Source organism: Canis lupus, chromosome 24 (genome assembly GCF_011100685.1).
Source record: "Canis lupus familiaris isolate Mischka breed German Shepherd chromosome 24, alternate assembly UU_Cfam_GSD_1.0, whole genome shotgun sequence".
Taxonomy (NCBI): Eukaryota; Metazoa; Chordata; class Mammalia; order Carnivora; family Canidae; genus Canis; species Canis lupus.
The window spans coordinates 33,678,193-33,690,272 of record NC_049245.1 but is presented as its reverse complement, the minus strand read 5'-3'; the positions used below and the strand labels follow the sequence as shown (position 1 = coordinate 33,690,272).

The 12,080-nt window shown below is 39.0% G+C and overlaps 1 protein-coding gene across 1 annotated transcript; it reads right to left on the bottom strand.

Moving 5' to 3' along the window:
* Positions 1-2,296: 2,296 nt before the first annotated feature.
* On the bottom strand, positions 2,297-4,623 carry LOC102153057 (colostrum trypsin inhibitor-like). Its single transcript, XM_038571381.1, has 4 exons — positions 4,456-4,623; positions 3,872-3,880; positions 3,130-3,298; positions 2,297-2,507 (listed from the first exon to the last, which is right to left on the bottom strand). Exons 1-4 carry the CDS (start codon positions 4,580-4,582, stop codon positions 2,477-2,479), a joined length of 336 nt encoding a protein of 111 aa, XP_038427309.1. The 5' UTR covers positions 4,583-4,623; the 3' UTR covers positions 2,297-2,476.
* Positions 4,624-12,080: the final 7,457 nt, after the last annotated feature.

The window sequence follows — 12,080 nt, the reverse complement described above, 5'->3', positions numbered from 1 at the left end:
AGCAGGGGTCTGTCGCACTCGTTCTCAGGTTGACTTGCCCTAGTGGAGGAGTAAGTCCAGTGTGTAGGGAGGCAGAGCTCAGCATAAGCACTTCTGGACTTCACTACATGGTGCTGTTTTGCTCCCTAAAGGCTTTCAGCACTGATGGGTGGGATGAATATGGCTGTGCCCACTCTCTAGCCCCAGAGCTGAAGATTCTCCCTCCCTTGGCACTCTTTAGTAAGCCCTAACAGTAAAACTTCAGTTACTCTTGTCTCCCAGGTTTCTGTCAGAATTCCATTTTTGTCCAGCCTGTGACTGAGTGTTTCTATCTCAGTTGTTACTGAGTTTCAAAACTCCAAATTTTAGAGACTGCCTCCATATGGAGAGTGCTGTTCCTCCAGTGGTGCTAGGTGGTGGGGGGAGAGGGTCTTGACATGCTTCTGCATTTTGCTGGACCTCCAGGAAAGCAATCCTATGACTATCTAGTGGTTCACAGTTTATGGCAACACAGACCAGAAAGCTGGCATCTAGACTCACTGTTCTCAGTGGGCTTCCCTGCTCCTATGCCTGGGAAATCTACCACACTTAGGCACCACCTGTTCTTCCTGTGACACTGAGGATCCTGAGACAACACTGTCCTACCTGGGATTCCACACCACCTTACTACCTGAGCAACTTTAATCCAGGGATGTACCCCACTGTAGAAGACTTCTGAAAGTTCTGATTTCACAAGCACTGAGTATCTCTTGAATGGCAGGCAAGCTTGTGCCAAATTTCAAGATCTACTGCACAAATTCCTTTTCTTTGGTGGCTCCTGGAACCAGAAACCAAATCATTTTTGAACTACTTTTAATTCTCTGTCATATATAATGGAATTTTCCTTTTGAGTTTCTCTAGTGATCGGATATGATTTTGGGAATAGACCAGACTCAGGACTGTAATCTTTTCATTCTATCCTTGGTGTGTACCCCAAGACCTTGTTTTATGTTGTCATCTGTGTCCCTCTTTTACCAGTGATCATCCCTTCAAAATATCTCACTTGAATTTAATGTGAAACTCATTTGGATTTCTTGTAGATTGATGTTCTGTGTTACTCCTTGGGTGTGTAGTTCTGTAGGAAGGTCTGCAAATGTTGTATGGCCTTGTGCCATCTTACTGATCATTGTGGGCACTTGTGAATATTCCTTCAGTACCACGGACAGCGCACACAAACTTCTTAGAGGCAAATTTGAGACTGAATGAGAAGGAAACTTGGATAATCACTTGAGCACCCAGAAGAAATCTGAAAATCTGAGGCTAAAATGGACTTGTTTTGGTAATAATTATCTTCAGAGAGTATTTTGCTTATAGTAATTCTTTGGAATAGACTAGACTATAGTTCTGAAAGAGTTTTCAAGGAAATTTCACTCAAGTCTTGTTTATGTGATACTGTGTTTCACAATGATTAGAGGGAGGAAAATCTCCAGAATCCATGAATGGACACCAGATAAGCTATACTCAGGATACCAGGCCTAGAAAAAAGTTTCCGTGGAGTCAGAATGATCTGGGATACTAGACTTTGGCTCAGTACCCAGAAACTACCTTTTTAATTTGTCCGGTTTTACGCAGGAACAATTTCTGGGTGAAGGGCTAGAGTGACATATCTAACTTATGCTTTCTGCCAATTCCCAAGGTAGCTCCCTGTCTATGCCCAAAGTCCAGAAGCAGGGGTTACCATTGTTGGTATTGACCTAGAATGCCCATGTATGGATTTACCCTGGGCTACATTGGCCATTACTGTTTGTGGTCCTTAAAATACTGGCCTAGGCTGCTCATACCACTCTACTCCTTTGTGAGGGTGGGTCCTTGATAAGAATATAAATAGGAAAAAAAAAAAAGAATATAAATAGGGTAGTCGGGGCAAAGGGGAATGATCTTCCATAGTCTGATTATAGAAGTTCAGGTTGATTTAAGATTTGTAGCTTCCAGGTGTAAAGTCACAATTTCTATATTGCAGGCATCTGTGGCATTGGAGCCATTTCCCTAGAATGTGAGCATTGTTGAGGGTTGAATGCTCATTAATTTGGGGAGGATGAAATAATTTAATGATGATTATTTTAGTGCCATTTATATGGAAATCCACTGGGATCAGTGACAAAATACAGAAGCAAACTCAGTTTTGGCAGGCCATACCAAGGAGATATCAATAATGATTGTCCTTATACAGACTAACTCATTACATTGTTTGTGCCAATGTAGGTCATCTGTAGTTTACATTGGAAGAATCTAGGTTGAGAGAGATAAAGGATTTTAGACAGGGTCTGACATACAAAAATTTTCCAATTAAAATTTTATACATCTAATCAATATGAAAGGCAAATCTGGGCAAAGAAATTAGCAAGAATTCTAAATTTGAAAATCTTCCAGTAATATTTCAATTTATTTACTCAGAATTATTTTGGGATACTTTTGCATGAAGAATATTCCATTTTGCTTGTTTCTTCCTTCTGTCATGTTAAGCCTCCTGTTTTCCACCACCTCTGTCACTGTTAATAAATAAATGTAGTGATTGTTATGGTCTTTGGTAGAATCCAGGGTATTTTGCACATTAGCAGAACTTCAGAGATGTTTTTAATGCCTATAATACATCCTGACCCATAATCCATTCATAAAATGTTAATGAGCAAATATAGTGCTATACTCTGAGGATTAATACTTTGAAGTCTCTGCTCTTGAGCCTGAGGCTATTGTGTGGCCATTCACTATAGATACTGAACTATTCAGCCAAATCTCACTACTTCTCTTACCTGTGCAAAAATAAGGGTTGGATAGGATCTTAAAGACATGAGGCCATCGTGGTAGTAGTGAGATGCTGGGTAGAGAGCTAGGGGGTCTGGATCCATGTCCTTCTTCTGAATGAGCTTGGGAAGTCATTAGCCAGTTTTCACTTTGGGCTTCAATTTTCACAATTAAAAAAGAGCTTTGTTGGACTAAATGACCCAAGGCATTGAAATTTGTGCCTGTGACTGATTGTTTCCAACCCAGGTATAATCTCTTGTCCCATTGCTTAATCTCCCCTGGCCTCTTATTTTCTTTTTCCTGAAAAACCAGGGTTTCTAGTATTTGGTTGTTGTCATTTGGGGTGGGATGAAGTGTTGAGAGACTTACTTTTCAGGAATACAGTATTTTTCACAGAGATATTTTTGTTTAAAGTTGTTCCTGTTGCCTCCACAGCCAGAGAAGACGAAGGGCTCACACACAAATGTCAAGGTGTTGTAGTAGAATCTGGTGTAAACTGACTTACAGGTACCAAATAGCGGAGGGTAGTTGCAGATTTCTGGGCATGAGAATCCTGGAGTCAGGTTTTCTTTTCTACTGCCAAATGGACATTCTTTTCCTCATGGACTCAGATGACTGATGGTCATCAGTCCATGTGAATCTACCTGATACCTTTTCATTGAGTGAGTTCCTTCAACATAAATTTCACTGTATATGCGATATAGGGCAATGATTTAGATTCTGGCCTGGGTCAGAGATTCTGAGAAGTAATTGGAGAGGGACAATAAGGTGGCTTAAAGAGCTGAAAGCAAGAAAGACCTGAGGCTTCTGCCCTGTATCACAGAACTTTATATTAAATAGGTCTCATTTTCTGACTCTCCACAGACTTTCCCCAAGGCACTGGAACTGAATATGTCATCATCTGCTTTCCCAAGGCCACAGGTCAGAACCCTTACTTTGATTTTTACAGACTCCCTGCAAACACACAAGCTAAAAAGATCTTTGGCTCTCTACATGTACTTCTGAAGGATAGGTTTAAAATGCTTATTTTGGCAGAAGATCTTCCTTTCCTCCACCTGTGTCTATGTCCTCTCCCATCTGATCCCCCTTTTTGCCTACCATGCAGACTCACCTGGCTTAGCTGAGACCATGGAGGTGGGTGGTCAAAGCAGGAACAATGATGGCCATGTTGGAGACAAAGAAGGAATTAATGTCAGTTTTCTTCAAGTCCAACTACAGCCCTTACCCACAACTGGGAATTTGCTACATTTACTCAGTATTTCACATGTATTCATCATGGTAAGTAGATGTGAGTGCCCTAAGCCTGTGAGTGATGGCCTCTGCTTCTTTGTATCCATAGAATGCAGAGTAGTCCTGTATGTGTTAAGTAGAATTAAAGCACATCTAATACACCCACATACATATACACACCCCAATAAAAGGATTTCCTAGACACTTTTGACATTAATCCAATTCTCATGATCCCGCTCCTCTTCCACCGAAATCCCTTAGAAAAAACTTAAGTTGATTTTATTTTATGTCTTCCTCCTTCTCCAATCCATAGGCAGAATTGAATGAAACTTCTGGAATCAGATTCTCTTGAGCCATATGGTTTGATATAAAAGCAGAACTTCATTCCTGCTTGTCACCCAGGCTGCCTAGACCACCATTGCCTTCACACTGTTCCCCAGGACTGCCCTTCCTATTTTGTCTTACTTCCAAGATGTCCACTTTCACACAATTGTTTTCTGAGATTTTCAGGAAACAGCATGCCTGAAAGCGTCTGGAGAGGCATGGACATGATGAGTATACACAAAGAAAAGAGGATCCATTTAGGCTTCATGGTGTTGCAGACAGCAGATAGGAGAGTCCTGGACTGGGCTGACATTATATCTTGGGGGTGGAGTTCCTTCTCTTGGGAGAAGTTGAATCCATCTCTTTCATCCCCCCAGGGTCCAAGCCTGGGCAGGATTCTGGTGTGTCCAGAATCAGCCTGGTGAGTAGAACATTAAGTGCTTGGGTACCCAACCATGTAGCATACAAAGTCATGGTTTGTCACAGTTCTACTGGTGAGCCTCAGCATCCCTCCTTTCTTCTTCATATCTAGGGATCTCGACTACTCCTGGTTCAGGACATTAGCATTTCTATAATGAACAGTTGTAAATAAATTATTATCAGTACTTTAGTATATAAATGTATTTAGTATATAAATGTAAAAACTTGAAAGTTAATGTGGGCTTGAACTCAATAAGATGGAACAAAAAAGCAAAATAAATATAAAGAAAGTAGACAAGATATTGATGAAGATAGTAGTTGAAATTAATGAGTTAGAAAAAACCACTAAGATTGTCAAATAAAATGAAAAGTTTGTACTTTAAAAGTATCATTAAAATAGACAAAATTTTGGGCAGCCCGGATGGCTCAGTGGTTTAGTGCCACCTTCAGCCTGGGGCCTGATCCTGGAGACCTGGAATCGAGTCCCATGTCAGGCTTCCTGCATGGAGCCTGCTTCTCCCTCTGGCTGTGTCTCTGCCTCTCTCTCTGTGTCTCTCATGAATAAATAAATAAAATATTAAAAAAAGACAACATTTTGACAAGAACGGCCAAGAAAGAAAAAAACATTTTCAATAATAGGAATGTGAAAGGATAGAACTCAAACATGGAGAAGAGGAAAAGCTTACTGGGGAATAGTTTGTACATTTTTATGGTTAAAAGCATAAAAATCTTCATAAAATGAAATTACTCAAATTGACTCAATATACAGCAGAATGCTTAAACTCATTAATAAGCATGTATGAAATAGAAGTAAATACTGACTTTATAGGTGAGATGATTATACTATAAATTCTACCAAACACCAGTCAACAATTTTCTGAGTCTGTTATTTACTTAAAATATATCATTTATTTATTTATTTAATAGAGAGAGAGAGAGAGAGGGAGAAAGAGAGGGAGAGAGAGAGAGCGAGAGCAAGAGCCCAGAGGGAGAGGGAGAAGCAGACTTCTTGCTGAGTAGAAAGCCTGATGCAGGACTGGATCCCAGGACCCTGAGATCATGACCTGAGCCATAGGCAGATGCTTAACCAACTGAGCCACACAGGTGCCTTTTTTTGTGTCTTTTAAACTGTTACAGTAAAAATATTTAAAAATTACAGAAAATGAAAAGATACAGATCTTCCTGGACTTACTATATTCCAATAAACCCATTGTAAATAAAAAATATCATAAATCAAAAAAGCATTTAATACATCTAACCTACCAAACATCCTAGCTTAGCCTAATCTACCTTAAATACGCTCAGAGCACTTAGAGCAGCCTACAGTTGGGCAAAGTCCTCTAACCCAAGGTCTTTTTTATAATAAAGTGTTTAATATCCCATGTAGTTTATTGAATACTGTACTGGAAGTGTAAAGCAGAATGGTTGCATGGGTGGACAATGGTTGCAAGTGTGTAGGCTGTTGATCCTCAGATTATGGTGGTCAACTGGGAATTGTGCTCATAGCCCCTGCCCAACATAAGAGAGCTGTGGAATGTAGATGGTTAGTGCTGCTGGGAAAAGATCAAAATTCAAAGTATGGTTTCTATTGAATGTGTATTGCTATCATACCATTTTAAAAAAAAGATTTCATTTATTTATACATGAAAGACACAGAGAAAGAGAGAGGCAGAGGGAGAAGCAGGCTCCATGTAGGAAGCCTGATGTGGAACTTGATCCCAGGACTCCAGGATCACGCCCTGGGCCAAAGGCAGATGCTCAACTGCTGAGCCACCCAGGCATCCCTCTGTCATGCTATTTGAAAGTTGAAATGTCATTAAGTTGAACCATCCTGAAGTTGAAGACCATCTACATCTATATCCACATCATTTTCTTTACTGAATTAGAGAAAGGGAAGGGTTACTTCTCTCCTCAGTCCTTGCACCTAGATCTCCAATTTTTCCTCAGATGCTTAGAAACCTATCTGTAAGTATCAGTAGTATTCTTTGCTCCTTTAAAAGTTAGAATCATCTTTTTGAGGACAAATTATGGTTTACCCATCTACTAACATGAATGTCTCTTAAAGTGAGAACAAATCAGTCAGTATATTTCATATAGGAAATGAAGTGCTAATTAATTCATTAAGTGGGTTTCATTAAGAGAACTTCTATTTCAATTAAAAAAAAACAAAGACATAATTGAAATCATGCTATGCAGGTAGATCTGGGACTTGGGTTTATCTCTTAATGTTACATTGCTGAGCCTCTTAAGTAGCTACATGGATTATATCACTGTATGATAACTTATTTTATTTTTTGTATTGATGGCAATTGGGTTGTTTTTTGATATTTAATTACAAATAATACTCTAATAAATATTCTTGTACATGGGTCTTTATGTATAATTATTTCTGTGGCATACACTTTTAGAGGTGGCCTTCTGGATCAAAAGCATATATATTTACAAGTTTCATGGATAATACCCAATTCACCACAGCCTTGATAACACTTATTTTTTTGGTAAATCTAATGAATGAAAAATGGTAGGCCACTGTCGTTTTAATTTAGGTTTCTCTGGCTGCTAGTGGGGATGAGATTAATTATTGACATTTTGAATTTCCTCTTACACTTTGGTAATTTTTGTCTTGGGATATTGTTTTTTTCTTACCGATTTACAAGAATATTTTATAAAGTATGAGTCTTAATAGTTACATCTGCTGTAAGTATTTTCTCCCAGGATATTATATTCCCTCTTATCTTGTAGTTTCTTCAACTGAGTACTTCTAATACTTATATAATTAAATCTGTCATGCACAAATTTAGGGGTTTCTGAGTTTTCTTAGAAAGTCCTCCATCAGCTCAAAGTTAAATGTTTACAAAATATTTTCTTCTAGTACTTTATCATTTAATTTTTTTACATTATAACCTTAACATATTAGAAATTTATTTTTGTATGTGATGTGGGTTATTTAACTTGACTATCATATCAGATGAATAGCAAATTGTCCTAGCATTTATTGAAGAATATGTCAAATTTCCCTTGATTTGAAATGTTTACTTCATCGTATTCTCAATTATACTTGGATCTATTTCTGGATTTTCTATTGATGTATCCATGAATGTTTCCATTTCTGTACCAGCACTGCACTATTTTTTTTAAAATTGAGATATAATTTACATACTCTAATAAAATTCACAAATTTAAAGTGGTTTTTAATATATTAAAAAAATTGTGCAACTGTCACCCTTATCTACTTTCAGAACATTTTCATCACCCCAAAAAGAAACCCTTTACACCATTGCTCCAGCACCTCGCAATCACTAATCTTTCTGTCTATATAAATTTGCTTTTTTCTGTATATTCTACATAAACAGAATCCTACAATCTGGGGTCTTTTGTATCTGGAGTCATAAAGAGTAAGAGTAGGGGGGAGGAAGAAAGACAGCAAGAAGGGAAGAACGGGAAGGACGAAGAAAAAGAAATCTTAGAAGGAAGGACTACGGACTACTGAAGCAGGCGAGGCCATAAGCAAGCCTGAAGCGCCTTCCCGATATACTTCCTCTTCAATCCCTATCGTTTTTTCCTCTGGTATTTGTTCTTTCTTCTTTCTTTCTTTCTTCTTCTTTCTTTCTTTCTTTCTTTCTTTCTTTCTTTCTTTCTTTCTTCTTTTTTTTCTGACATTTGAAATACAACTTTATTCTGCTTCTAAATGAAAATGCATGGGAGTGGGATGCCTGTGTAGCTCAGTGATTTAGATCTACCTTTGGTACAGGGGGTGATCCCTGGGTCCTGGGATGAAGTCTCACATCAGGATTCCTGTGGGGAACCTGCTTCTCTCTCTGCCTATGTCTCGGCCTCTCTCTGTGTCTCTCATGAATAAATAAATAAAATCTTTAAAAAAAAGAAAGAAAAAGCATGGGAGTGACAGAAAACAAGATTTCACCCTTGAATATCGTGCTGTGATTGCAATGGTCTTTTAAAAAAATATTTAACTAATTAATTTATTTATGAGAGAGACACACACACACACACAGAGGCAGAGACATAGGCAGAGAGAGAAGCAAGCTCCATGCAGGAAGCCAGATGTGGGACTCGATACCGAGCCAGGTATCACGTCCTGAGCCAAAGGCAGATGCTCAACCGTCGAGACACTCAGGCGTCCCATGATTGCAGTGGTCTTTTTTTTTTTTAATAATAAATTTATTTTTTATTGGTGTTCAATTTGCCAACATACGGAATAACACCCAGTGCTCATCTTGTCAAGTGCCCCCCCTCAGTGCCCACCACCCAGTCACCCCCACACCCCCTGCCTCCTCCCCTTCCACCACCCCTAGTTCGTTTCCCAGAGTTAGAAGTCTTCCATATTCTGTTTCCCTTTCTGATATTTCCTACCCATTTCTTCTCCCTTCCCCTCTATTCCCTTTCACTATTATTTATATTCCCCAATGAATGAGACCATATAATGTTTGTCCTTCTCCGATTGACTTATTTCACTCAGCATAATACCCTCCAGTTCCATCCACGTTGAAGCAAATGGTGGGTATTTGTCATTTCTAATAGCTGAGTAATATTCCATTGTATACATAAACCACATCTTCTTTATCCATTCATCTTTCGATGAACACTGAGGCTCCTTCCACAGTTTGGCTATTGTGGACATTGCTGCTAGAAACATCGGAGTGCAGTAGTCTTATACTGGAAATTCAAGAAGGAAACAGCTGCATTCTAAAACAGCTAATTTTGTGGGAAATATCAGAAAGGGAGACAGAACGTAAAGACTGCTAACTCTGGGAAACGAACTAGGGGTGGTAGAAGGGGAGGAGGGCGGGGGGTGGGAGTGAATGGGTGACGGGCACTGGGGGTTATTCTGTATGTTAGTAAATTGAACACCAATAAAAAATAAATTAAAAAAAAAAACAGCTAAGTATGTAGATCCAAAAGATGAAGGTGCTTTGTTTAGCTGCAACATTTACTCCAAAGCCCGTTCATCTTCAGCATCCTAAAGAGGAAGCACATGTTCTCTCAGCTGTACTTTATAGAAGTAGACAGGTTGTGCCACTGACATCACGGTTTTCCTATAATACCAGACTTCTTTTTTTTAAATTTTTAAAATTTATTTATGATAGTCACACACAGAGAGAGAGAGAGAGAGAGAGAGAGAGAGAGAGAGAGAGAGAGGCAGAGACACAGGCAGAGACACAGGCAGAGGGAGAAGCAGGCTCCATGCACCAGGAGCCCGACGTGGGACTCGATCCCGGCCGGGTCTCCAGGATCGCACCCTGGGCCAAAGGCAGGCGCAAAACCGCTGCGCTACCCAGGGATCCCTAATACCAGACTTCTGTTGCTGGGTTCCAGCTTCATTTTCTCACAGGTCACCATCCTCATTTGGGAGAGCAGCTGTCCTAGCAACCTCTAAATCATGCTCCTATTGCACTGCCAAAGCTGAGTCCAGCAAAACTTTCAGTGGGGCAAGGGCAGGCATGCAACAAACTCCGTTAGAGTCTCTAATTCCTTTTCTAGGAAGCTAAAGGAAGGGCTTTACAAAATTATGGTTACTTTTAACAGAAATGTCATAGTATTGAAGATTCTTTTTTTCTATTTTTTGGCTATTATGAGTGATACTTCTATGAACAATTCATGTACAAGTAGACATATGTTTTCATTTCTCTTGAGTAAACTCCTGGGAGTGGAATTGCAGTGTGTTTAACCTTTTGAGGAAATGTCAAGCTGCTTTCCCAAATAGCCTCTCCATTTTTCAATTCCACAGCAATTCATGAAGGCTCCAATTTCTCTACATTATTTTTTTAAAGCTTTATTTATTTATTTATGAGAGAGAGAGAGAGAGAGAGAGAGCAAGCGAGCACATGAGTGGAAAGGCAGACGAAGAGGAAGAGAGAATCTAAAGTAGACTGTTGTGGGGCTTGATCTCATGACCCTGAAATTACAACCTGAGCTGAAACCAAGATTCCGACACTTAACCAACTATGCCACCCAGCTGCCTCAATTTCTCTATATTCTTGCCAACACTTTCTATTGTCTAAGTTTTAAAAAATATTTTTAATTATTATTTTAATCCAGTGTAGTTGCATAGAGTGTTATATTAGTTTCAGATGTATATTATAGTAATTCAACAATTCCATATATTACTCAGTGCTTATCATGATAAGTGTACTTACTATTAATCCCCAACCCCTGTTTTACCTATCCCTCCATCCACCTCCCCTCTGGTAACCCTCTGTTCTCTATGTTTAGGAGTCTCTTTTTAGTTTCTCTCCTCACCCTTTGTTTGTTTTGCTTCTTAAATTCCACATATGAGTGAAATAATACAGTATTTGTCTTTCTCTGACTGATTTATTTTGCTTAGCATAATACACTCTAGCTTCACCCATGTTGCTGCAAATGGCAAGATTTTATTCTTTTTCATGACTAATATTTCATTGTGTATATAGGCCACATCTTCTTTATCCACTCATCTATTGATGGGCAGTTGGTTTACTTCCATAATTTGGCTATAATAAAAAATGCTGCAATAAACATATGGGTGTGCTTGTATCCTTTTGAATTAATGTATTTAACATTTTATTTTTATTTTTATTTATTTTTAATTATTATTTTTTATTGGAGTTCAATTTGCCAACATATAGCATATCACCCAGTGCTCATCCCATCAAGTGCCCCCCTCAGAGGTATTTAACATTTTAATTGTAGCCATCCTAGTGGATGTGAAAAATATCTCATTGCGATTTTGTTTTGTTTTTGTTTTTTAATTTTTTTATTGGAGTTCAATTTGCCAACATTTAGCATAACACCCAGTGCTCATCCCACCAAGTGCCCCCCTCAGTGCCCATCACCCAGTCACCCCAGGCCCCCGCCCACCTCCCCTTCCACTACCCCTTGTTCATTTCCCAGAGTTAGGGGTCTCTCATGTTTTGTCACCCTCACTGATATTTTCACTCATCTTCTCTCCTTTCCCTTTATTCCCTTTCATTATTTTTTATATTCCCCAAATGAATGAGACCATATGTTTGTCCTTTTCTGATTGACTTATTTCACTCATACCCTCCAGTTCCATCCATGTCGAAGCAAATGGTGGGTATTTGTTGTTTCTAATGGCTGAGTAATATTCCATTGTATACATAGACCACATCTTCTTTATCCATTCATCTTTTGATGGACACCGAGGCTCCTTCCACAGTTTGGCTATTGTGGAGATTGCTGCTATAAACATTGGGGTGCAGTTGTCCCATTGTTTCACTACATCTGTGTCTTTGGCTAAATACCCAGTAGTGCAATTGCTGGTTCATAGGGTAGCTCTATTTTTAACTTCTTGAGGAACCTCCACACTATTTTCCAGAGTGGCTGTACTA

Excerpts from the sequence above, each read along its gene's own strand:
- LOC102153057 (XM_038571381.1), bottom strand. The coding sequence starts at position 4,582 with ATGAAGCCTAAATGGATCCTCTTTTCTTTGTGTATACTCATCATGTCC. Across the intron at positions 2,508-3,129 it reads AAATACTGTATTCCTGAAAA|TGACAGAGGTGGTGGAAAAC; the intron begins GTAAGTCTCTCA and ends ATTTATTAACAG.